Source organism: Scyliorhinus torazame, chromosome 11 (genome assembly GCF_047496885.1).
Source record: "Scyliorhinus torazame isolate Kashiwa2021f chromosome 11, sScyTor2.1, whole genome shotgun sequence".
NCBI lineage: Eukaryota > Metazoa > Chordata > Chondrichthyes > Carcharhiniformes > Scyliorhinidae > Scyliorhinus > Scyliorhinus torazame.
In genome coordinates this window covers 243,349,493-243,373,163 of record NC_092717.1, presented here as the reverse complement: position 1 = coordinate 243,373,163, position 23,671 = coordinate 243,349,493, and the positions used below count along the sequence as shown (strand labels likewise).

The 23,671-nt window shown below is 47.0% G+C and overlaps 1 protein-coding gene across 3 annotated transcripts in view; it reads left to right on the top strand.

The window, feature by feature from the left end:
• LOC140385885 (transcription initiation factor TFIID subunit 4-like) overlaps positions 1 to 23,671 on the top strand; it is a 315,117-nt gene that overhangs the window by 89,185 nt on the left and 202,261 nt on the right. For all 3 annotated transcript variants that reach the window (XR_011933491.1, XM_072468499.1, XM_072468498.1), the window contains exon 12: positions 14,662 to 14,787. Coding sequence is in view for 2 of the 3 variants with exons in the window: in XM_072468499.1 (XP_072324600.1) it covers positions 14,662 to 14,787 (126 nt within the window). In the remaining variant the exon portion in view is untranslated. The remainder of the gene's footprint in view (positions 1 to 14,661; positions 14,788 to 23,671) is intronic.

Sequence of the window (23,671 nt, the reverse complement as noted above, 5' to 3'; positions counted from 1 at the left end):
AAAAGAGTCTAGGGTCGTTGGTGAGCCTGTGGAATTCTCTACCACAGAAGGCTGTGGGGGCCAGGTCACTGAATATACTGAAAAAGGGAATGGATTTCTGTACTCTAAAGACATGGAAGGGGAGAGAACGGGAGCAATGGTGTTGCGATAGAGGATCAGCCGTGATAATGTTGAATGTTGGAGCAGACTCAAAAGGGCCGATTCCGCAGAATCTCTACAGGGCAGAAGGAGGCCGTTCGGCCCATCGAGTCTGCACCCGCTCTCTGAAAGGGCATCCTACCCAGGCCTACCTTCGCAACCCCACCTAAACCGCCAATCTTTGGACTTCTTCGGAAATGGCCTACTCCTATTTTCTCTGTTTAAGCTGGGGTCCTTCACCTGAGAACTGAAACGGTTAAGGGAACTAATAAAGGAGTTCAAAATCATGCAAGGTTTTGATTGAGTAAATCAGGAGCAGCAGTTTCCAGGGACAGGATGCTTGGTGATCAGAGGACAATAGGTAATTGGTAAAAGCACTAAAGGCAGCACGAGAACTATTTCATACAGCGAGCTGTTGTTATGAATCAATGCACTCCCTGCAAGAGCAGTGAGAGCAGAATTTTGCCCAATGCATGACAGGAAATTTGCAAACTCGGAAGTTTAGAATAGGGGAGTGGGACTAATTGCAAAGAGCTAGCATAGGTATGACGGGCTGAATGACCCGTGCTTTGACGTTCTATTATTTGATTCCAAGCACTTCATTTTGATTTGTTTTGCAATCTCTCCATCTTGCTTTCCTTGCAACCAGCTCATTATCACATCTTAATTTGGTCAGGGAAATATGGTCCCAGTTGCCGTTTGCAAAATGGCAGTTCCCTGCCGCTGGGTGACAGCTGAGCACAGCCCTGCTTCCCAGACAGGTACAGGCTCCTGTCATCACCTGAGCCTGAAGGAGGCTGCACGTGACTAAAGTCTCCATTTTTACTTTGAGTATTGATTTTTTTTATTGAGTGATTATCCAAACTAAATTTCTCAGAATTACGTGAGCCATTAGGACAGGTCAGGCAGGGCCCAAGGAGGAGAGAGGTGGGAAAGGTTTAGGGAGGGAATTCCAGAGTAATGGGCCCTGGCCCATGAAGGCTAAGTCAGCAAATAGGGCTGTGATGAAAATTGGACCACATGCACAAAGGCAGAGATTGGGGGGGTTTTGGGTGCTTTAGGCTGGAGATGGGAAGGGAGAAAGGCCATGGAGCAATTTTGAAAGTTAGAATGTGAATTGTAAATACTCAAGGGGGTTTTGAGGCGAGTCTATGAATTGAAATACTCCCCCTCGTGATGAAAGTACCTCTTGGTATCCTGTCTGACACGGACGGTGGCTTTCTTTCCTTTGAGATAATCACCTGGTTATTTCTGTCCTTCCAACATGTCTTTATGTGGCTTGAGTTGATTTGAGTCTCATTCTGACACTTGGGGAGCAGGCGTGGACACACACAGCCCATCGATCCTGCTCTGCTATTCAGTATGATCGTGGCTGATCTGGGGCTTCCAATCCACTTTCCTGCCCCCTCCCCAAATTGCTTCCCAGGGTCTACCTCGCTGAGGTTTTGATCTTCAATGTTCGTGAGCCACTTAGTCACTGCTATTTGCTTTTGGAATGGATAAGGACATGAAAATAGGAGTAGACAGGACAGCACGGCGGCGCAGTGGTTAGCACTGCTGCCCCATGGCGCCGAGGTCCCAGGTTCGATCCCGGCTCTGGGTCACTATCCACGTGGAGTTTGCACGTTCTCCCCGTGTCTGAGTGGGTCTCACCCCCACAACGCAAAGGTGTGCATGGTAGGTGGATTGGCCGCGCTAAATTGCCGTGTAATTGGGAAAAAATGAATTGGTTACTCTAAATTTAAAACAAAAATAGGAGCAGACCACATGGCCTTCACCAATCGCACCCCATCTCCTGCCTCAACTTTTTCTTTTCCCAACTATATTCCTCAATTCCCTGAGTGGCGAAGAATCTGTCTCTCCCAGCCTTGAATATCCCATTGACGGAGCATCCAGAGCTCCACTGAGTTACAGTAATTCCAAAGATCTTCCTCTATTTAATCAAGGGGCTTGTTTCCTGGATAACTTTTTGAATTTATATTTGTGTAGTACAACGCACCCAAGGTGCTTCACGGGAGGGTTTCTGACAAACTATTGGCACACTGTCCCATAAGGTAATATTAGGACAGGTGTCGTAAAGGTCCACGCTACAGAAAAGACCCTTTGGTGCATCGTGTCTGTGCCAGTAAAAAAACAAAACCACCACCTAATTATCCTAATCCCATTTTTTAGCACTTGGACCAAAGCCTTGTGTGCCTTGGCATCGTACGTGCACATAGAACATAGAACGATACAGCGCAGTACAGGCCCTTCGGCCCACGATGTTGCACCGACATGGGAAGTCAAAAAACAAAAGCCATCTAACCTACACTATGCCATTATCATCCATATGCTTATCCAATAAACTTTTAAATGCCCTCAATGTTGGCGAGTTCACTACTGTTGCATCTAAATGCTTATTAAATTTCATGAGGGTCTCTGCCTCCACCACCCTTTCAGGCAGCCAGTTCCAGACTCCCAGCACTCTCTGGGTGAAAAGGTGTTCCTCACATCCCCTCTGAACCTCCTGCTCCTCACCTTAAATCTATGCCCCCTGGTCACTGATCCCTCCACCAAGCGGAAAGGTTTCTTCCTGTCTACTCTCTATGCCCCTCATAATTTTATACATCTCAATCATGTCCCCCCCCTCAGTCTCCTCTACTGAAAGGAAAACAATCTGAGTCTATCCAATCTCTCTTCATAACTGAAACTCTCCAGCCCAGGCACCATCCTGGTAAATCTCCTTTGCACCCTTTCCTATAATGTTACAACCCTCCTATAACAGGACGGCACGGTAGCACAGTGGTTAGCACTGTTGCTTCACAGGTCCAGGGTACCAGGGTCAATTCCCGGCTTGGGTCACTGTCTGTGCAGAGTCTGCCATTTTCCTTGTGTCTGCATGGGTTTCCTCCGGGTGCTCCGGTTTACTCCCACATTTCAAAGATGTGCTTGTTAGGTGAATTGGACATTCTGAATTCTCCTTCCGTGTACCCGAACAGGCGCTAGAATGTGGCGACCAGGGGATTGTCACAGTAACTTCATTGCAATGTTAATGTAAGCCTACTTGTGACAATAAAGATTATTATGAGGTGGATTGCAGAACTGCGCACAATACTCTAGCTGAGGCCTAACCAACCTTTTATACAGTTCCAGCATTACCTCTCTGCTCTTAGATAACCTCTCTGCTCTCTCCTTGGCTGATAAGGACAAGTATACCATATGCTTTCTTAACCACTGTATCTACGTGCCCTGCTATCTTAAGGGACCAGTGTACATGCACACCAAGGTCCCTCTGATCCTGTGCTTCCCAGGCTCCTGCCGTTTATCTTGTATTCCCTTGTCTTGTTTATCCCATCCAAGTGCATCACCTCACACTTATCCGGATTGAATTCCATTTGCCGCTGACCAGCCCATCTGTGTCCTCCTGCAATCGACGGCTATCCTCCTCCCCATTTACCACCTCACTCACCCAGTGTCTTCGGAACATTTGGTGGTCCGAGGTTTGGTCAGCGAGGTCGGCTTGAAAGTGTCTTAAAGGAAGAGAGGCAGGGAATTACAAAGCTTACACGTAGGCCACCGAAGGCACAGATGCATTTGGCAGTGTGGTGAAAAGTGTGAATGGCCCAGAGGGGCCAAATTTAAGGGGTGTGATTTTTGTCTGATTTGGTAGGAGTGTCTCATTGCCATCTGTGGATGATATAATTTAGGTGATGGGAACCTGCTATTTTGTTATGTCGTCACACATTGAACTCCTCTGATCTAGATCTCGTGTCGGATATCTCAGAATTTTACCCCGTTCTTTTTTTTAAAAAAGTTTATATGTATGAAGATTTTTTAAATGAATGTTGAAGTCAGCGACACATTACAATTCATCAAGCACATGCCCTAATTCCCAACTCTGGAGTAATGTGCTTTTTAAGTTCAACTCCAAAACCACACAGACAATTATGTGTTTGAGGGCTGACATCCTGCTGAAATAATTTATAAAGAGAAAGCTTAGTAAAATTAAGTAATTTCCAAAGGGAGGTTAATTGCCTTCTAGCAGCTCATGAATTCTGCCGTATCTGCTGCGAGGGCTCCATAATGTGTATTTGATGTGCTGCTGGGTCGACTGATCTTGGCAGGAGAAAATAAATAAATCTGAACTCTTCTTTACAATACAGCAGCTATGCCAATTTGTCACCGGTGTTATGAAGGAGCTTGCCGGTGGGGAGGGGTAGGTGTGGCGATAATGTTTCCACTTGTGGGAGTGCCCAAAATGTTAGGGCCATAAATACACAATGGTCCCGAAGAATTCCGCTGAGGAATTAAAGAGGACCCTATTGGCCCAGAGAGCGCTGAGGATGCGAAATCCGTTATCAGTGGTTAAGGAAAATGGCCTCGGTTTGAGGGGGAAGCTGGTGGGCAGCACGATAGTACAGTGGTTAGCACTGTTGTTTCACAGCTCCAGGGTCCCAGGTTCGATTCCAGGCTTGGATCACTGTCTGTGCAGAGTCTGCATGTTCTCCCCGTGTCTGCGTGGGTATCCCCCGGGTGCTCCGGTTTCCTCCCAGAAGTCCCAAAAGACATGCTTGTTGGGTGAATTGGACATTCTGAATTCTCCCTCAGTGTACCCGAACAGGCACCGGAATGTGGTGACTAGGGGCTTTTCACAGTAGCTTCATTGCAGTGTTAATGTAAGCCTACTTGTGATAATAAAGATTATGATGAGCACATGTACGAGAAAGGAATGGAAGGATATTCTTCCGAGGTGAGGATCGGTGTGAGGAGGCTTGTCTGGAATATTTTGATGGGGATAGGCCTATTGGGCCTTTTCTGTGCTTTAAAATTGAGCTTTTGGTTGTGTGGTGCCCTGTTGATGAGTTGTGTCTCTGCACTAGTCCATCGTATTTGGAAGTGTCACTGCTGGGATTGATTGCTAGGGAATTTGGGGAGCCCCCATTTAGTGGGCAGCCAGAAGTAGTTAAATCTTTGATACCCTCTCTCCCAGCGAGAGGTAAATGCCAATAACCTGTGGAAGCCCTGTGACAGAAGGGTTACCTCGGCTCAGCAAAGTGCTTCACTTTCCAGCTGGGTTAAAATGCTGAAAGGATGAATCGTTTAGATGTATAAAAAGGGGTCTGTTTCCAGTACTTATTGGGGAGGAATCAAAATTTATTAATCTTTATTAGTGTCACAAGTAGGCTTACATTAACACTGCAATGAAGTTGCTGTGAAAATGCTAGAGTACCCAATTTTTTTCTCCCCCCGCAATTAAGGGGTAATTTAGCGGGGCCAAGCCACCTACCCTGCACATCCTTTTTCTGTTGTGGGGGCGAAACCCACGCAGACACGGGGAGAATGTGCAAACTCCACACAGACGGTGACCCAGAGCCGGGATCGAACCCGGGTCTTCAGCGCCGTGAGGGCAGCAGTGCTAACCACTGTGCCGCCCGAGAGCAAGGGGACTTTGGCCAAAAATTAAACCCAAGAGTTAAAAAGTGAGGGGAGCAAGAACTTTTGAGAATTCGTTTCCTGGTTTAATGTTTGAGGGGCAAACTGTTAGCATTTGAGTTCAAATGAAAGGCGAAGAGAAAATGCTGAGGAAATGAGGGTTCGGACTGTCTACGTCTGTGAAAGATAAACATCAGCCTTAACTGATTGCCTAGTTTCGTTTTCATGTCAAGAATGTGTTTCTCTCCCATGCTTCCCTCCACTCCCAAATATTTTGTCCTTTTACCCCTCCATAGTCCATAAAATATATTGAGTCTGCTCTGCCATTTGATCATGGCTAATATGTTTCTCATCCCCATTCTCCTGCCTTCTCCCCGTAACCCCTGATCCCCTTTTTAATTAAGAACTGATCTGCCTCTGTCTTAAAGACACTCAGTGATTTGGCCTCCACAGCCATCTGCGGCAAAGTGTTCCACAGATTCACCACCCTCTGGCTGAACAAATCCCTCCTCATCTTCAGTTGTAAAGGATCGTCCCTTTAGTCTGAGGCTAAGTCCTCTGGTTCTAGTCTTCCCTGAAAACATTTTCTCCACATCTTATCGATCTAGGCCTCTCAGTAATCTATGGGTTTCAATGAGATCCCCCACTCTCATCCTTCCAAACTCCAGTGAGTACAGACTCCGAGTTCTCAACCACTCTTCACATTACAAGCCCTTCCGTCCTGGGATCATTCTTGTGAACCTCCTCTCATCCCCCTTCCTGAGAAACTGGGCCCACAGCTGATCTCAATACTCCAAATGGGGTCTGTCCAGAGCCTTAAATAGCCTCAACACTACATCCCTGCTCTTGTATTCTAGCCCTCTCGAAATGGTGCTAACATTGCATTTGCCTTCCTAACTGCTGACTGAACCTGCATGTTATCCTTAAGACAATCTTGAACTAGGAGTCCTAAGTCCTTTTGTGCTTCTGATTCCCAAAGCCTTTCCCCATTCCCTGCGAAAGGCAGCGATTCATGCAGGGGCGCATCACTGCTCAAGTGCCCATGGCTCCGGTCTAAGCAAGGACCAACTCAGCGTCACAGTTGAGCAGTGTACAGGATGACGCGCAGCAGAAGTTATTAGATAGCAAGCAGGAAGAGAATGTCTTCACCCACCCAAAAAGACCCTCTTCGATCATACCCCTGTCTGCATCAGCGGGGCGAGGTGGAGATGGTTGACAGCTTCAAATTTCTAGGTCTGCACTTCACCAAAATTCTGTCCTCATCCTCCCACACGACACTCCCACCAAGAAAGCACAACTTCCTCAGGAAACGAAGGAAATTCGGCATTAACTCTTCCGTTAGAAAATGGGTGACCAAAAGACAGAGCAAGAGTAGGAAGGCAGTGCAGGTGTCCTCTGCGGTCATCTCCCTGCAAAACAGATATACCGCTTTGGATACTGTTGAGGGAGATGGCTCACCAGGGGAAGGCAGCAGCAGCCAGGTTCATGGCACCGTGGCTGGCTCTGCTGCGCAGCTGGGCAGGAAGAAGAATGGCAGGGCTATAGTGATAGGGGACTCAATTGTAAGGGGAATAGACAGGCAGTTCTGCGGATGCAATCGAGACTCCAGGATGGTATGTTGCCTCCCTGGTGCAAGGGTCAAGGATGTCTCAGTGCAGTTGCAGGACATTCTGGGGGGGGGGGGGGGAGGGCGAACAGCCAGCTGTCGTGGTGCACATAGGCACCAACGATATAGGTAAAAAACGGGACGAGGTCCTACAAGCTGAATTTAGGGAGCTAGGAGTTGAACTAAAAAGTAGGACCTCAAAGGTAGTAATCTCAGGATTGCTACCAGTGCCACGAGCTAGTCAGAGTAGGAATGTCAGGATAGAGAGGATGAATACGTGGCTCGAGAGATGGTGCAAGAGGGAGGGATACAAATTCCTGGGACATTGGAACCGGTTCTGGGGAGGTGGGACCAGTACAAACCGGACGGTCTGCACCTGGGCAGGACTGGAACCGATGTCCTAGGGGGGGTGTTTGCTAGAGCTGTTGGGGAGAGTTTAAACTAATGTGGCAGGGGGTGGGAACCGATGCAGGAAGTTGGAAGGTAGTAAAACAGGGACAGAAATAAAAGGCAGTAAGGGGGAAAGTGTAAGGCAGAGAAGCCATAGTCAAAAATCAAAAAGGGCGACAGTACAAGGTACAGTGACTGAGGGGAGCTCAGTGAATAGGACCAGGAATACTAAAAGAAATAAAACGGGAAGTGAAAACATTAATGGTAAGCAACGCGGCAGGTTGTTACAGGAAGATATGGGTTCGACGACAAGGAAAATTAGGAGAAAGGTTAAGAGGAAATATAACTTAGGAGAGGTTACTGATCGAGGTGTTAAGATTCAGAACAGAGGTAAAAAAGCGAACATAAGTGTACTTTACCTGAATGCTCGTAGTATTCGGAATAATGTAAATGAGTTGATGGCGCAAATCATCGTGAATGACTATGATTTAGTGGCCATTACTGAAACATGGTAAAAGGATGGTCACGACTGGGAGTTAAATATCCGAGGGTATCAAACTTTTCGGAAGGACAGAGTGGATGGTAAGGGAGGCTCTGTTATTTAAGGATGACATCCGGGCAACAGTAAGGGATGACATCAGTGCTATGGAAGATAAGGTTGCATCCATTTGGGTGGAAATCAGGAATAGTAAGGCGAAAAAGTCACTGATAGGAGTAATCTATAGGCCACCAAATAGTAACATTATGGTGGGGCAGGCAATAAACAAAGAAATAACAAATGCATGTAGAAATGGTACAGCAGTTATCATGGGGGATTTTAATCTACATGTTGATTGGTTTAACCAGGTCGGTCAAGGCAGCCTTGAGGAGGAGTTTATAGAATGTATCCGCGATAGTTTCCTAGAACAGTATGTAATGGAACCTACGAGGGAACAAGCGGTCCTAGATCTGGTCCTGTGTAATGAGACAGGATTGATTCAGGATCTCATAGTTAGGGATCCTCTCGGAAGGAGCGATCACAATATGGTGGAATTTAAAATACAGATGGGAGGGTGAGAAGGTAAAATCAAGCACTAGTGTTTTGTGCTTAAACAAAGGAGATTACAATGGGATGAGAGAAGAACTAGCTAAGGTAGACTGGGAGCAAAGACTTTATGGTGAAACAGTTGAGGAACAGTGGAGAACCTTCCAAGTGATTTTTCACAGTGCTCAGCAAAGGTTTATACCAACAAAAAGGAAGGACGGTAAAAAGAGGGAAAATCGACCGTGGATATCTAAGGAAATAAGGGAGAATATCAAATTGAAGGAAAAAACATACAAAGTAGCAAAGATCAGTGGGAGACTAGAGGACTGGGAAATCTTTAGGGGGCAACAGAAAGCTACTAAAAAAGCTATAAAGAAGAGTAAGATAGATTATGAGAGTAAACTTGCTCAGAATATAAAAACAGATAGTAAAAGTTTCTACAAATACATAAAACAAAAAAGAGTGGCTAAGGTAAATATTGGTCCTTTAGAGGATGAGAAGGGAGATTTAATAATGGGAGATGAGGAAATGGCTGAGGAACTGAACAGGTTTTTTGGGTCGGTCTTCACAGTGGAAGACACAAATAACATGCCAGTGACTGATGGAAATGAGGCTATGACAGGTGAGGACCTTGAGAGGATTGTTATCACCAAGGAGGTAGTGATGGGCAAGCTAATGGGGCTAAAGGTAGACAAGTCTCCTGGACCTGATGGAATGCATCCCAGAGTGCTAAAAGAGATGGCTAGGGAAATTGCCAATGCACTAGTGATAATTTACCAAAATTCACTAGACTCTGGGGTGGTCCCGGCGGATTGGAAATTAGCAAACGTGACACCACTGTTTAAAAATGGAGGTAGGCAGAAAGCGGGTAATTATAGGCCAGTGAGCTTAACTTCGGTAGTAGGGAAGATGCTGGAATCGATCATCAAGGAAGAAATAGCGAGGCATCTGGATGGAAATTGTCCCATTGGGCAGACGCAGCATGGGTTCATAAAGGGCAGGTCGTGCCTAACTAATTTAATGGAATTTTTTGAGGACTTTAGCAGTGCGGTAGATAACGGGGAGCCAATGGATGTGGTATATCTGGATTTCCAGAAAGCCTTTGACAAGGTGCCACACAAAAGTTTGCTGCATAAGACAAAGATGCATGGCATTAAGGGGAAAGTAGTAGCATGGATAGAGGATTGGTTAATTAATAGAAAGCAAAGAGTGGTGATTAGTGGGTGTTTCTCAGGTTGGCAATCAGTAGCTAGTGGTGTCCCTCAGGGATCAGTGTTGGGCCCACAACTGTTCACAATTTACATAGATGATTTGGAGTTGGGGACCAAGGGCAATGTGTCCAAGTTTGCAGACGACACTAAGATAAGTGGTAAAGCAAAAAGTGCAGAGGATACTGGAAGTCTGCAGAGGGATTTGGATAGGCTAAGTGAATGGGCTAGGGTCTGGCAGATGGAATACAATGGTGACAAATGTGAGGTTATCCATTTTGGTAGGAATAACAGCAAAAGGGATTATTATTTAAATGATAAAATATTAAAACATGCTGCTGTGCAGAGAGACCTGGGTGTGCTAGTGCATGAGTCGCAAAAAGTTGGTTTACAGGTGCAACAGGTGATTAAGAAGGCAAATGGAATTTTGTCCTTCATTGCTAGAGGGATGGAGTTTACTAGGGAGGTTATACTGAAATTGTTTCCACTGGCGGGTGAAAGCAGAACTAGGGGGCATAGCCTCAAAATAAGGGGAAGTAGATTTAGGACTGAGTTTAGGAGGAACTTCACCCAAAGGGTTGTGAATCTATGGAATTCCTTGCCCAGTGAAGCAGTAGAGGCTCCTTCATTAAATGTTTTAAAGATAAAGATAGATAGTTTTTTGAAGAATTAAGGGTTATGGTGTTCGGGCCGGAAAGTGGAGCTGAGTCCACAAAAGATCAGCCATGATCTCATTGAATGGTGGAGCAGGCTCGAGGGGCCAGATGGCCTACTCCTGCTCCTAGTTCTTATGTTCTTATGTTCCCAACTTCTATAGATGCACCATAGAAAGCATCCTACCTGGCCCAATCACAGCATGGTATACCAACAGGGGCTGGTTTAGCACACTGGGCTAAATCGCTGGCTTTTAAAGCAGACCAAGGCAGGCCAGCAGCAAGGTTCGATTCCCGTACCAGCCTCCCCGAACAGGCGCCGGAATGTGGCGACTAGGGGCTTTTCACAGTAACTTCATTGAAGCCTACTTGTGACAATAAGCGATTTTCATTTCATTTCGACTGCTCGGCCCAAGACCACAAGAAACTTCAGAGAGTCGTGAACACCGCCCAGTCCATCACACGAACCTGCCTCCCATCCATTGACTCTACCTTGTGTTGCCCTATTATGTATTTTCTTTTTCAAGTACTTAATGATCTGTTTGAGCGGCTCGCAGATAAATACTTTTCACTGTACCTCTGTACACGTGACAATAAACAAAATCCAAATCCAATGATGCAACAAAAATGAGGACCATTCGGCCCGTGCTGGCAATTTGAAAGAGGTATTCAATTAATCCCATAACCTCTGCTCTTCCCCCCCCAAAGCCTTGCAATCTTTTCCTTTTCAAGTGTTTCTACAATTTCCTTTTGGAAGTTGGCTGCTTCTGCTGTCCTTGTCGGGCAGTGCATCCCAATCACTCCCTTTGCATTTCGGTTCAGGGGAATTAAAGGTTTCCCTGTGGTTCTTTTGCCGTGAAATCCATGTCCTCCCGGTATTAATCCTCGTGCCAGTGGAAGCAACTTTTCAGCCACATCCAATATCCTCCTGTCCTCCTCTCTTTGGCCTGTACCTTTTTCTTCCAATCATGAGGCCAGGCATATAAACCCCTTGCCTGCTTCAGGTAAATCACCTATCCTGCCACAAGAGTGCAAAACTAAATGTGAGGCCCCCTGGTCTACGTGACCATGCGCTCCATTTATCCACAGTCATGGGGGCAATCTCACATGTTCTTTAGTTCCAATTACAGCCTTTGCGAATTACTCAAATATTTTACTGGGTTTTTTTGATGTAAAGGATATAAGGAAATCTCTAATCCCCACAAGGAGACATAGAACCAATTTTGATTTCAGCAGAAAACCAGAAGCAGGAGGATTGGTAACCAGAGGAGACAAATTTAAGTTAATTGGCAAAGAAGCCAGGGGGCGATGATTTAAACAAAAGAAAATTAGTTATGATCTAGAATGCACTGCCTGAAAGAGTGGAGGAGGCAATTAATAGCTTTCAAAAGGGAAGTGGATATTAACTCAGAAGAAAAACAATGCCGTGCTGACGACAAAGAGGAAGGAAAGTGGGGACTGATGGGATAGCTCTGTAAGAGAGCCAAGCACAGGCAAATGTCTTGAACAGCCGCCAACTGATTTCCTCTTGATTTGAGAGGTGGCAAATGGAGTTTAATGCAGAAAAGTGAGGTGATTGATTATGGAAGGAGTAACAGGAATACAGAGTACTGGGCTAATGGTAAGATTCTTGGTAGTGTGGATGAGCAGAGAGATCTCAGTGTCCATGTACATAGATCCCTGAAAGTTGCCACCCAGGTTGAGAGGGTTGTTAAGGCGGCGTACGGTGTGTTAGCTTTTATTGGTAGAGGGATTGAGTTTCGGAGCCATGAGGTCATGTTGCAGCTGTACAAAACTCTGGTGCGGCCGCATTTGGAGTATTGCATGCAGTTCTGGTCGCCGCATTATAGGAAGGATGTGGAAGCATTGGAAAGGGTGCAGAGGAGATGTACCAGGATGTTGCCTGGTATGGAGGGAAGAACTTATGAGGAAAGGCTGAGGGACGTGAGGCTGTTTTCGTTAGAAGAAGGTTAAGAGGTGACTTAATAGAGGCATACAAGATGATCAGAGGATTGGATAGGGTGGACAGTGAGAGCCTTTTTCCTCGGATGGTGATGTCTAGCACGAGGGGACATAGCTTTAAATTGAGGGGAGATAGATATAAGACAGATGTCAGAGGTAGGTTCTTTACTCAGAGAGTAGTAAGGGCGTGGAATGCCCTGCCTGCAACAGTAGTGGACTCGCCAACATTAAGGGCATTTAAATGGTCATTGGATAGACATATGGATGATAATGGAATAGTGTAGATGGGCTTTAGATCGGTTTCCCAGATCGACGCAACATCGAGGCCCGAAGGGCCTGTACTGCGCTCTAATGTTCTATGTTCCAGGTACGAACGTGCACATTAGGAGGAGTCGACCCCTTGAGCCTGCTCTGCTATTCGATAAGATCATGGCTGATCCAGCCATAACCCCAACCCCACATTCCTTCCTGCCGCCGATGACCTTTCACCCCCTTGTTAGTAAGAATCTCTCTAGCTCGGCTTTAAAAAAGTTTTGAAAGACTCTGTTTCCACAGCCTCTTGAGGAAGAGAGTTCCAGAGACTCAGCGGCCTCTGAGAGAAAAGATTTCTCCTCATCTCCGTCTTAAATGGGCAACCCCTTATTTTTAAAGCGACCCCTAGTTCTAGATTCTCCGACAAGAGGAAACATCATATCCACGACAGGGCATCTTAAACGTTTCAATCGAGTCGCCTCTACTAAACACCAGTGGATACAAACCTAACCTTTCCAACTTTCCTTCTCAGACAGCCCACCTCTTCTGGTCAACCTTCCCTGAACTGCTTCCAATACGTCTTCATTCCTCCTTAAATAATGAAATGAAAATCACTTATTGTCACAAGTAGCCTTCAAATGAAGTTACTGTGAAAAGCCCCTAGTCACCACATTCCGGCGCCTGTTCGGGGAGACTGGTACGGGAATCGAACCGTTCTGCTGGCCTGCCTTGGTCTGCTTTCAAAGCCAGCAATTTAGCCCAGTGTGCTAAACAGCCCCGACCAAGGAGACCAATAGTGTACATAATACTCCAGATGTGGTGTCACCAATGCCCTGTACAACTGAAGCACAACCTCCCTACTTTTGTAATCATTTCCCCTCACAATGAACAATAACATTTATTAGCTTTCCTAATTACTTGCTCTGCCTGTATACTAGCCTATTGTGATTCTTACACTAGGACACCTAGATCCCCCCGCACCTCGGCTCTGCACTCTCTCATCATTTAGATAAAGCTTTTTATTCTTCCTGCCGAAATGCACAATTTCACATTTACTCTCAAACTGAATTTGCCAGATTTTTTGCCCACTCCCTTAACCTATGTAGCTTTGTAGCCTCCTCAAGTCTTCTTCACAATTTACTTTCCTACTTATCTTTGGGCGCGATCCAATGGCCACGCTGCGCCGGAAAAGCAGCACGCGCGACGCAGCATGGCCAATAAAAGACAGGTGACGCCGCTCCTAGGATCTACCCGGCTTGCAGCGCCCTGTGAGATCCAACGGGATCTCGTAAGATGTTGCAATGTTAATCCCGCCCACTGGGGGGGGGGGGGGGGGGGTTTCACTTGTTGACAAATCTGCGTATTTAAGGGAGACATTTTATGTGCAGATTCATGAGTTACTGGAGACTTTGGGATTCAACCCTTTCGCCTCAGAAACCTCAGGCTAGCGCTATTCAGGACTGGCCCCCATAAACGGGGACCATTCGGAATAGCACTCATGGGGGTTTCCCAGGGGATCGGAGGCCCCTCACTGCATGCCGTTTGGGCAGGGTGTTGCCCTGGCACTGCTGGTCACCTGGTTGCCAGCCTGCTGTTGCCAAGATGCCCAGGTGGCATTTCTAGCTGGATTGGGCACAGCCAAGGTGCCAAGCTGGCATTTCTTTGCACGTGCGTGCGATTGGGCTAGGAGTGCCGTGTTGGGGTGCATGGGTTGGAATGTTTTGTGTTTAATTGTAAGATACCTTTACGTGCTTGCATTATAGGGTATAGTTTTCCAGAGGCCTGGACTAATGATCCAGGAACATTAGTACAAATCGCAGCAGGACAGCCGGGGGAGTCCAAACTCAATTGATTAAAGCATTTTGAATACAAAGCTAATCTTGGGGATGGTGACCGGATTGTTGTGGAAACCTATCTGGTTTATTGGTGTCCTTCCGGGAAGGTGAGCAACCTATATTTGAGAAGTGCAGCATTTCCCAACTTCACACTCACTTGCTGTTGATTCTGCTCCTGCAGGACGATGACCGATACAGCCTCTTGAACGATACCAGGTCACAGCTGAAGTTTTTCGAGCAGTTGGATCGGCTGGAGAAGCAGAGGAAAGATGAAGACGAAAGGGAAGCGCTGCTAAGGTTAGCAAAGGTAAGGATAGCTTTTACTTGGGTGCTTCTGTGTCGTGATGTATCTGAGCTCCTGACTCTCTCTTGTGGTTAATTTGTCTTGAACTGCTCCAACAAGATAGGCGAGCGTGCAGCCACCCAGCAACCTGCAATAAGTTGCGTTTTGCTCTGAATCTATGAACAGGCAGCTCAATTTCTTCGGGAGAAATTAATATGAACCGCGACCTTCATAAAATGTAAACTGGTCATGGGCAAAACAGGTTATCTGCTGAAAGGGAGTCCAACACGAATAAAATTTGGGAGGAACACTTGCATTGGAGATTTGCCCATTGCCTCATTTACCGGAAACACATCTTTGTGGGTCAGCATTTGTTCATAGAATCATAGAATTTACAGTGCAGAAGGAGGCCATTTGGCCCATCGAGTCTGCACAGGCTCTTGGAAAGAGCACCCTACCCAAGGTCCACACCTCCACCCTATCCCCATAACCCAGTAACCCCACCCAACACTAAGGGCAATTTTGGACACTATGGCAATTTTGCATGGCCAATCCACCTAACCTGCACATCTTTGGACTGTGGGAGGAAACCGGAGCACCCGGAGGAAACCCACGCAAACACGGGGAGGATGTGCAGACTCCGCACAGACAGTGACCCAAGCCGGGAATCGAACCTGGGACCCTGGAGCTGTGACGCAATTGTGCTAACCACAATGCTACCGTGCCGCCCAATGTTCCCTGTGTACCTTTAATTGCAAAAGGTTAAGTGTTGTATAAATGCTTCCAGCATAGAAACTGCAAAGCCCTGCCCTCAAATCCCTGCAGCCCATTATTACTTTACTTCAGAAAGTAATAAGCATGGTCACATGGGTGACCAATCACTTCTTTTACATCTGTTTACTGTCACTGCTTTAATGACTAGAAATCTAGTTTTGAACGGGTCTGATTTCTGTACATTTTTTTTTCTTTATTCCCAAATGCTGTGTGAGAAAAGACAGTTTGAGACTCTTTGCTGTTCATAAAATTTCCTTGCAGCTCTCATTAAATTGGACATAACACATGCCTAATTTATTTTTGTACTGTACAGCAAGTCCCAATTTCGGATTCTGATGTACGATCTGCTCTGCCCAACTAGTGTCCTGGCTAGGTAATGGTCCCGGCTCGGTTTTACTCTAGCTCAGTCCGAGTCCCAACGGGCTCTGTGGCTCATTACAGGCTGCTACAGTGCTGGACCTTCATTGTCTTTGCTCAGTCTGAATCATCTGTAATTTTTCTCCTCTTCACCCTCGAGGATTTCTGTCTGGTGGGTACAAACTGATTCAATTAGTTTTGAATAAAAATAACTGCAGAGTTAACTTGGAGGAGCTGCTGTCACCAGCCCTTTTTAGAATTCTGCTGCAAAGAACTCATTAAATTCTCTCTCATTCCTTTCTGAGCCTTTCTCTTTCTGGTTTTCAAACAAAGAAAAAGCCCAGTTGTTTTTTATGTAAAGGGTATGTGCCGAAGGCTACTAAGGGAGCTGGTTAGAACTGGTGTGGGGGAGTACAGCCCAGTACACTGAACAAACTGAGTAACGACAGTGGAGGGAGACGGGTGGGCCGATCTCTCCAAGCGTACACTGCCAAGTGCTGCAAAAGCCTTGGAGCATCCACTGGCAACTCCCAGCAAATTTCCCCACTATCTGTGCATTCGGTTCTCCCAGGGGGGGAGCAGTGGCTCTGGGTGTCCAGCTGGAGGCTAATATGACTGACTGATATTAGCAGAGACGACGCACTGGAGAAAGAGACCAACAGTCGGCAGAGTCCACCCAGGACCGGGTGGACTCTGCCCTCGGGCTGTAAGGAAGGTAACTGCTGAGATTGTGGATGTGCCAGTTCTCCGAAATTCCCACGGTTCTAGAACAGTTTCAGATTAGAAGTTAACAAATATAACACCACTGTTCAAGAAAGGAGCGAGAGAGCAACAGGGATGATGGGCCACTTAACCTGGTGTCAACATTTAACAAGTCGCCAGGGCGGCACGGTGGCACAGTGTTTAGCATTGCTGCCTCACTGCGCCGAGGACCCGGGTTCGATCCCGGCCCCGGATCACTGTCCATGGGGAGTTTGCGCAATCTCCCCGTGACTGCGTGGATCCCACTCCCACAGCCCAAAAAGATGTGCAGGGTAGTGGATTGGCCAGGCTAAATTGCCTCCTTAATTGGAAAAAAATAATTGGATACTCTAAATTTATGGGGAAAAACCATTAACAGTCTCCATGAGAAACTTTCTACATTATTTCCCCACCTCTTGTGCTCATGCCCAGGAAGATTATGGGTCTGTGGGTCAAGTCCCTGTTCACCACAGAAGGAGCCCATTTGGCCCCCCATAACTGAGCCAGTTCCCCGAAAAGGAGATCCAGCTAATGCTAATCACATAAACCTCAGTGCACTATTTATACTTCCACACTTGCTGGTTCTCCTGGTTTAGAGCGAATATTGTTGGGTACAGAATGGTCACTGGCAGTGTTGTAATGGGCAGTACTTGTGAATGATCGTTTCCTTTGGTGCCTGATAATGGTCACCAGTACGTGAGGTACCATCAAGCAATCTGTTGGTCGTACGGTGCATCGTGTGCAGTGACATTGCCACTTGCGTCTTTCTTTCAAAATGAAAGATTTCAGGATCTTGAGTCTGGAATGAGTGAGAAGCTGCAATTCATATTGGGATACCACAGTGGAAGGAGCAAAATATAGTTAACGTTTCTGGCCCAATGTGAGGCGTACTGAAGAGTCATGCGGACTCGAAACGTTAACTCTGCCTCGCTCTTCACAGATGCTGCCAGAGCCGCTGAGGTTTCCCAGCACTCTCTATTTTTATTCCCGATCGCCAGCATCCATAGTAATTTGCTTTTAGTTCCACAGTAATTGTCCAGTTGTACAGGTCAGCTGTAGCTCAGTGGGTTAATTCTCTCAACTCTGTAGCCTTCAGCATGTTGGTTCACGTTCCACTTTAGGGACTTGAGCCCGACGCCTAACCTGCCATTTGTGCAGTACTGCGCTGGAGGGCTTGCACTGTCAGAGGCATGCTGCCTTTTGGATTGAACTAAGGCCCACTCTGCCCTGTCAGGTCAATACAAAATATTCTGCAGCACTAGCGAAGGGCTGGGAGGCTTTCCCCAGTGTCCTGGCCAATATGTGCCCCTCAATTAACGTCTGATCATTATCTGAGTACTGTTGGTGGGGGCCTTATGCACAAATATGTTACCTACATCACAAGAGTGACTATAATGTTAGCTGCACAGTGAAATGGGACATCCTGATGCTGTGGTACACGCTATGCATATTTGTAATGCATGTCCTTCAGGTTGGAAAGGCTGTTGTTTCCCTCTTCTCTTTAGAACATTACCCCACAAGCCCCAGCAATCTGAGAATATCCTTTGCCACACTTTTAATTTGCAGTGGAATTTCATAAATAAAGGATGGAAACATTGTGATTATTGCAGAACAGTGTAACTTGAGCTCATTATGGTAAACGGTAGCTCTCTATCAAATGAAGTGGTTGAGGCAAATTGATTAATTTGTGGGTAAGCAAGATGAGCGCACGAGGGAGACAGGAATGACAACAGAAAATGCTGGGAATACTCCGCAAATCAGACGGCAGCTGTGGGGAGAGAAAGTTGGTGTTTCAGGTCAATGACCTTTTGTCAGGGTCAAAACTAGAGGAAAGGATGATGTTGGTGGAATGACTAGGTGTGCGAAACACTGGTGTGGACCAACTGGCCCTTTGGACTTGTTCCTGTGCTGGTAATGCTGAAGTGTGATCATCTGGTCACAAAATACAACAGCAGGAATAGGAGCAGGCGCAGACCACCCAGCCCGTCGAACCTGCTCCCCCATTCAATACGATTCTGGCTGATTTTGGGCTTCAACTCTGCTTTCCCACCCACTCCCCATATCCCTCCAATCCCCCAGAGGTGAAACTGAAATGGAGGTTTGATGATGCAGTGGTCAGCACCCCTGCCTCAGAGCCAGAAGCTCCGGGTTTGTGTCCCACACAAGGACCTGATGGTCAAGGAACATGTATTCCTAACACCGCTAAACAGGGTGAGTATCAACTTGCAACTCCTTCCAACACGCACCAATGGCTGGTGGTAAGAGTGGGAGAGATCCCGGTCGGTCGTGTGATGAAAAGAAAATCCGTAGCTCCAGACCAAAAACATGTAACAGGGTGTGTTGGCACAGCAACTCTTGACTCCTTGGGGGAAGGTTGGCTGGATGGTCGGTGTGGGTGAAATCGGTGCCGACAGCATGTGTTCCGTTCCCCATTCTGGCAGGGGTGGATTGGGGGACTGCTTCTTTGCCCTATGCGTGATGGAGATGACGGTGCTGTGGATCAGACCTGCTTTTGAGCAGAGGACTCGAGAATACCTGAACAGGCATCTGTCAGAATGGAGCCGGTGTAATTACCGCTGCTCTGCTTGTCTTCCCATTGACACATCTAGCCTTTCAGCACTTGGAAGAAATGGGAATAACCTCTTTGTGATACCGGACATTTAGTTTCAAGTGTTTGCAAGATTATTTATTTTGGAGGGTGCAAAATGATCTTGGTAAGTTTTAAAATAATGACAGTAATCGAGAGGCTATGGGATAGGAAGATAATCTGTTGTGAAATAGTAGAATCACAATCATGCGATGGTACAATACAGAAGGCCATTCAACCAGTTGTGCCTGTGTTGGCTCTTTGAATCTTTCACCCAAGACTGGTCCTCCTCGAAGGAAGGAAAATTGGAATCGTCAGCTTTTGTAATTTGTTCAAAGTGACGATATGCTGATGGGCAGAGCTGATGGGCAGATGGTTGCGGTAATGTCGGTGTAACTCGGAGGCAGCAGCGTTCAGACCTTATCTCGGCAAACAGTGAAGCTGAATCTGAATCCCATGTGTGCACTGGCTCAAGTAAATGGCGGCACAGTGGCTAACACTGCTGCCTCACAGTGCCAGGGACCCGGTCTTGATTCCAGCCTTGGGTGACTGTGAGGAGTCTGCACGTTCTCCCCGTGTGTGCGTGGGTTTCCTCCGGGTGCTCCGACTTCCACCCACAGTCCAAAGATGAGCAAGGTAGGTGGATTGGCCATGTTAAATTGCCGCTTAGTGTCCAGGAATGTGGAAGTTAGGTGATGGGGATAGGGTGGGGTGGGCGGGGGAGTGGACCTGGATGGAGGGTCGGTGCAGATTCAATTGGCCGAATGGCTTCTGCACTGTTGGGATTCTATGATTTTATGAAATGACCAGTAGTTGCCATTTTGTGACCAGCTCACGTGTATACCATCTCCACCAGACCATAGAACATAGAACGATACAGCGCAGTACAGGCCCTTCGGCCCACGATGTTGCACCGACATGGGAAGTCAAAAAACAAAAGCCATCTAACCTACACTATGCCATTATCATCCATATGCTTATCCAATAAACTTTTAAATGCCCTCAATGTTGGCGAGTTCACTACTGTTGCAGGTAGGGCATTCCACAGCCTCACCACTCTTTGCGTAAAGAACCTACCTCTGACCTCTGTCCTATATCTATTACCCCTCAGTTTAAAGCTATGTCCCCTCGTGCCAGCCATTTCCATCCGCGGGAGAAGGCTCTCACTGTCCACCCTATCTAACCCCCTGATCATTTTGTATGCCCCTATTAAGTCTCCTCTTAACCTTCTTCTCTCCAACGAAAACAACCTCAAGTCCATCAGCCTTTCCTCATAAGATTTTCCCTCCATACCAGGCAACATCCTGGTAAATCTCCTCTGCACCCGCTCCAAAGCTTCCACGTCCTTCCTATAATGCGGTGACCAGAACTGTACGCAATACTCCAAATGCGGCCGTACCAGAGTTTTGTACAGCTGCAACATGACCTCATGACTCCGGAACTCAATCCCTCTACCAATAAAGGCCAACACTCCATAGGCCTTCTTCACAACCCTATCAACCTGGGTGGCAACTTTCAGGGATCTATGTACATGGACACACAGATCCTTCTGCTCATCCACACTTGCAAGAACTTTACCATTAGCCAAATATTCCGCATTCCTGTTATTCCTTCCAAAGTGAATCACCTCACACTTCTCTACATTAAACTCCGTTTGCCACCTCTCAGCCCAGCTCTGCAGCTTATCTATGTCCCTCTGTAACCTGCAACATCCTTCCGCACTGTCGACAGCACCACCGACTTTAGTGTTGTCTGCAAATTTACTCACCCACCCTTCTGCGCCCTCCTCTAGGTCATTTATAAAAATGACAAACAGCAACGGCCCCAGAACAGATCCTTGTGGTACGCCCCTTGTAACTGAACTCCATTCTGAACATTTCCCACCAACCACCACCTGGTTTTCAGCTCGCCAATTTCTGATCCACATCTCTAAATCACCCTCAATCCCCAGCCTCCGTATTTTCTGCAATAGCCTACCGTGGGGAACCTTATCAAACGCTTTACTGAAATCCATATACACCACATCAACTGCTCTACCTTCGTCTACCTGCTCAGTCACCTTCTCAAATAACTCGATAAGGTTTGTGAGGCATGACCTACCCTTCACAGAGCCATGCTGACTATCCCTAATCATATTATTCCTATTTAGATGATTAGAAATCTTGTCTCTTATAATCCCCTCCAAGACTTTACCCACAACAGACGTGAGGCTCACCGGTCTATAGTTGCCGGAGTTGTCTCTACTCCCCTTCTTGAACAAAGAAACCACATTTGCTATCCTCCAGTCCTCTGGCACTATTCCTGTAGCCAATGATGACATAAAAATCAAAGCCAAAGGCTCAGCAATCTCTTCCCTGGCTTCCCAGAGAATCCTAGGATAAATCCCATCGGGCCCCGGGGACTTATCTATTTTCAGCCTGTCCAGAATTGCCAACACCTCTTCCCTACGTACCTCAATGCCATCTATTCTAATAGCCTGGGTCTCAGCATTCTCCTCCACAACATTCTCTTTTTCCTGAGTGAATACTGACGAAAAATATTCATTTAGTATCTCGCCTATCTCTTTAGACTCCACACACAACTTCCCATCCCTGTCCTTGACTGGCCCTACTCTCACCCTCGTCATTCTTTTATTCCTGACATACCTATAGAAAGCTTTTGGGTTTTCCTTGATCCTACCTGCCAAATACTTCTCATGTCCCCTTCTTGCTCGTCTTAGCTTTCTCTTTAGATCCTTCCTCGCTACCTTGTAACTATCCATCGCCCCAACTGAAACTTCACACCTCATCTTCACATAGGCTTCCTTCTTCCTCTTAACAAGAGATTCCACTTCTTTGGTAAACCACGGTTCCCTCGCTCTACGCCTTCCTCCCTGCCTGACCGGTACGTACTTATCAAGAACACGCAGTAGCTGTTCCTTGAACAAGCTCCACATATCCAGTGTGCCCAACACTTGCAGCCTACTTCTCCAACCTATCTCCCCACCCCCCCCAAGTCATGTCTAATGGCATCATAATTGCCCTTCCCCCAGCTATAACTCTTGTTCTGCGGGGTATACTTATCCCTTTCCATCACTAACATAAACGTCACCGAATTGTGGTCACTGTCCCCAAAGTGCTCTCCTACCTCCAAATCTAACACCTGGCCTGGTTCATTACCCAAAACCAAATCCAATGTGGCCTCGCCTCTTGTTGGCCTGTCAACATATTGTGTCAGGAAACCCTCCTGCACACATTGTACAAAAAACGACCCATCTAATGTACTCGAACTATATCTTTTCCAGTCAATATTTGGAAAGTTAAAGTCTCCCATAATAACTACCCTATTACTTTTGCTCTTATCCAGAATCATCTTCGCCATCCTTTCCTCTACATCCCTAGAACTATTTGGAGGCCTATAGAAAACTCCCAACAGGGTGACCTCTCCTTTCCTGTTTCTAACCTCAGCCCATACTACCTCGGAAGAAGAGTCCCCATCTAGCATCCTCTCCGCCACCGTAATACTGCTCTTGACTAGCAGCGCCACACCTCCCCCTCTTTTGCCTCCTTCTCTGAGCTTACTAAAACACCTAAACCCCGGAACCTGCAACAACCATTCCTGTCCCTGCTCTATCCATGTCTCCGAAATGGCCACAACATCGAAGTCCCAGGTACCAACCCATGCTGCCAGTTCCCCTACCTTATTTCGTATACTCCTGGCATTGAAGTAGACACACTTCAAACCACCTACCTGAACACTGGCCCCCTCCTGCGAAGTCAAATCCGTGCTCCTGACCTCTATACTCTCAATCTCTTGTACCCTAAAACTACAATCCAGGTTGCCATGCCCCTGCTGCATTAGTTTAAACCCCCCCCCCCCCCCCAAAGAGCACTAGCAAATCCCCCCCCCCCCCAGGATATTTGTGCCCCTCGGGTTCAGATGTTGACCATCCTGTCTGTAGAGGTCCCACCTTCCCCAGAAAGAGCCCCAGTTATCCAGAAATCTGAATCCCTCCCGCCTGCACCATCCCTGTAGCCACGTGTTTAATTGCTCTCTCTCCCTATTCCTCATCTCATTATCACGTGGCACGGGCAACAACCCAGAGATAACAACTCTGTTTGTTCTCGTTCTGAGCTTCCATCCTAGCTCCCTGAAAGCTTGCCTGACATCCTTATCCCCTTTCCTACCTATGTCGTTAGTGCCAATGTGGACCACGACTTGGGGCTGCCCCCCTCCCCCTTAAGGACCCAGAAAACACGATTCGAGACATCACGTACCCTTGCACCTGGGAGGCAACATACCAAACGTGAGTCTCTCTCGCTCCCACAAAATCTCCTATCTGTGCCCCTGACTATCGAGTCCCCAATTACTAATGCTCTGCTCCTCTCCCCCCTTCCCTTCTGAGCAACAGGGACAGACTCTGTGCCAGAGGCCCGTACCCCATGGCTTACCCCTGGTAAGTCTCTCCCC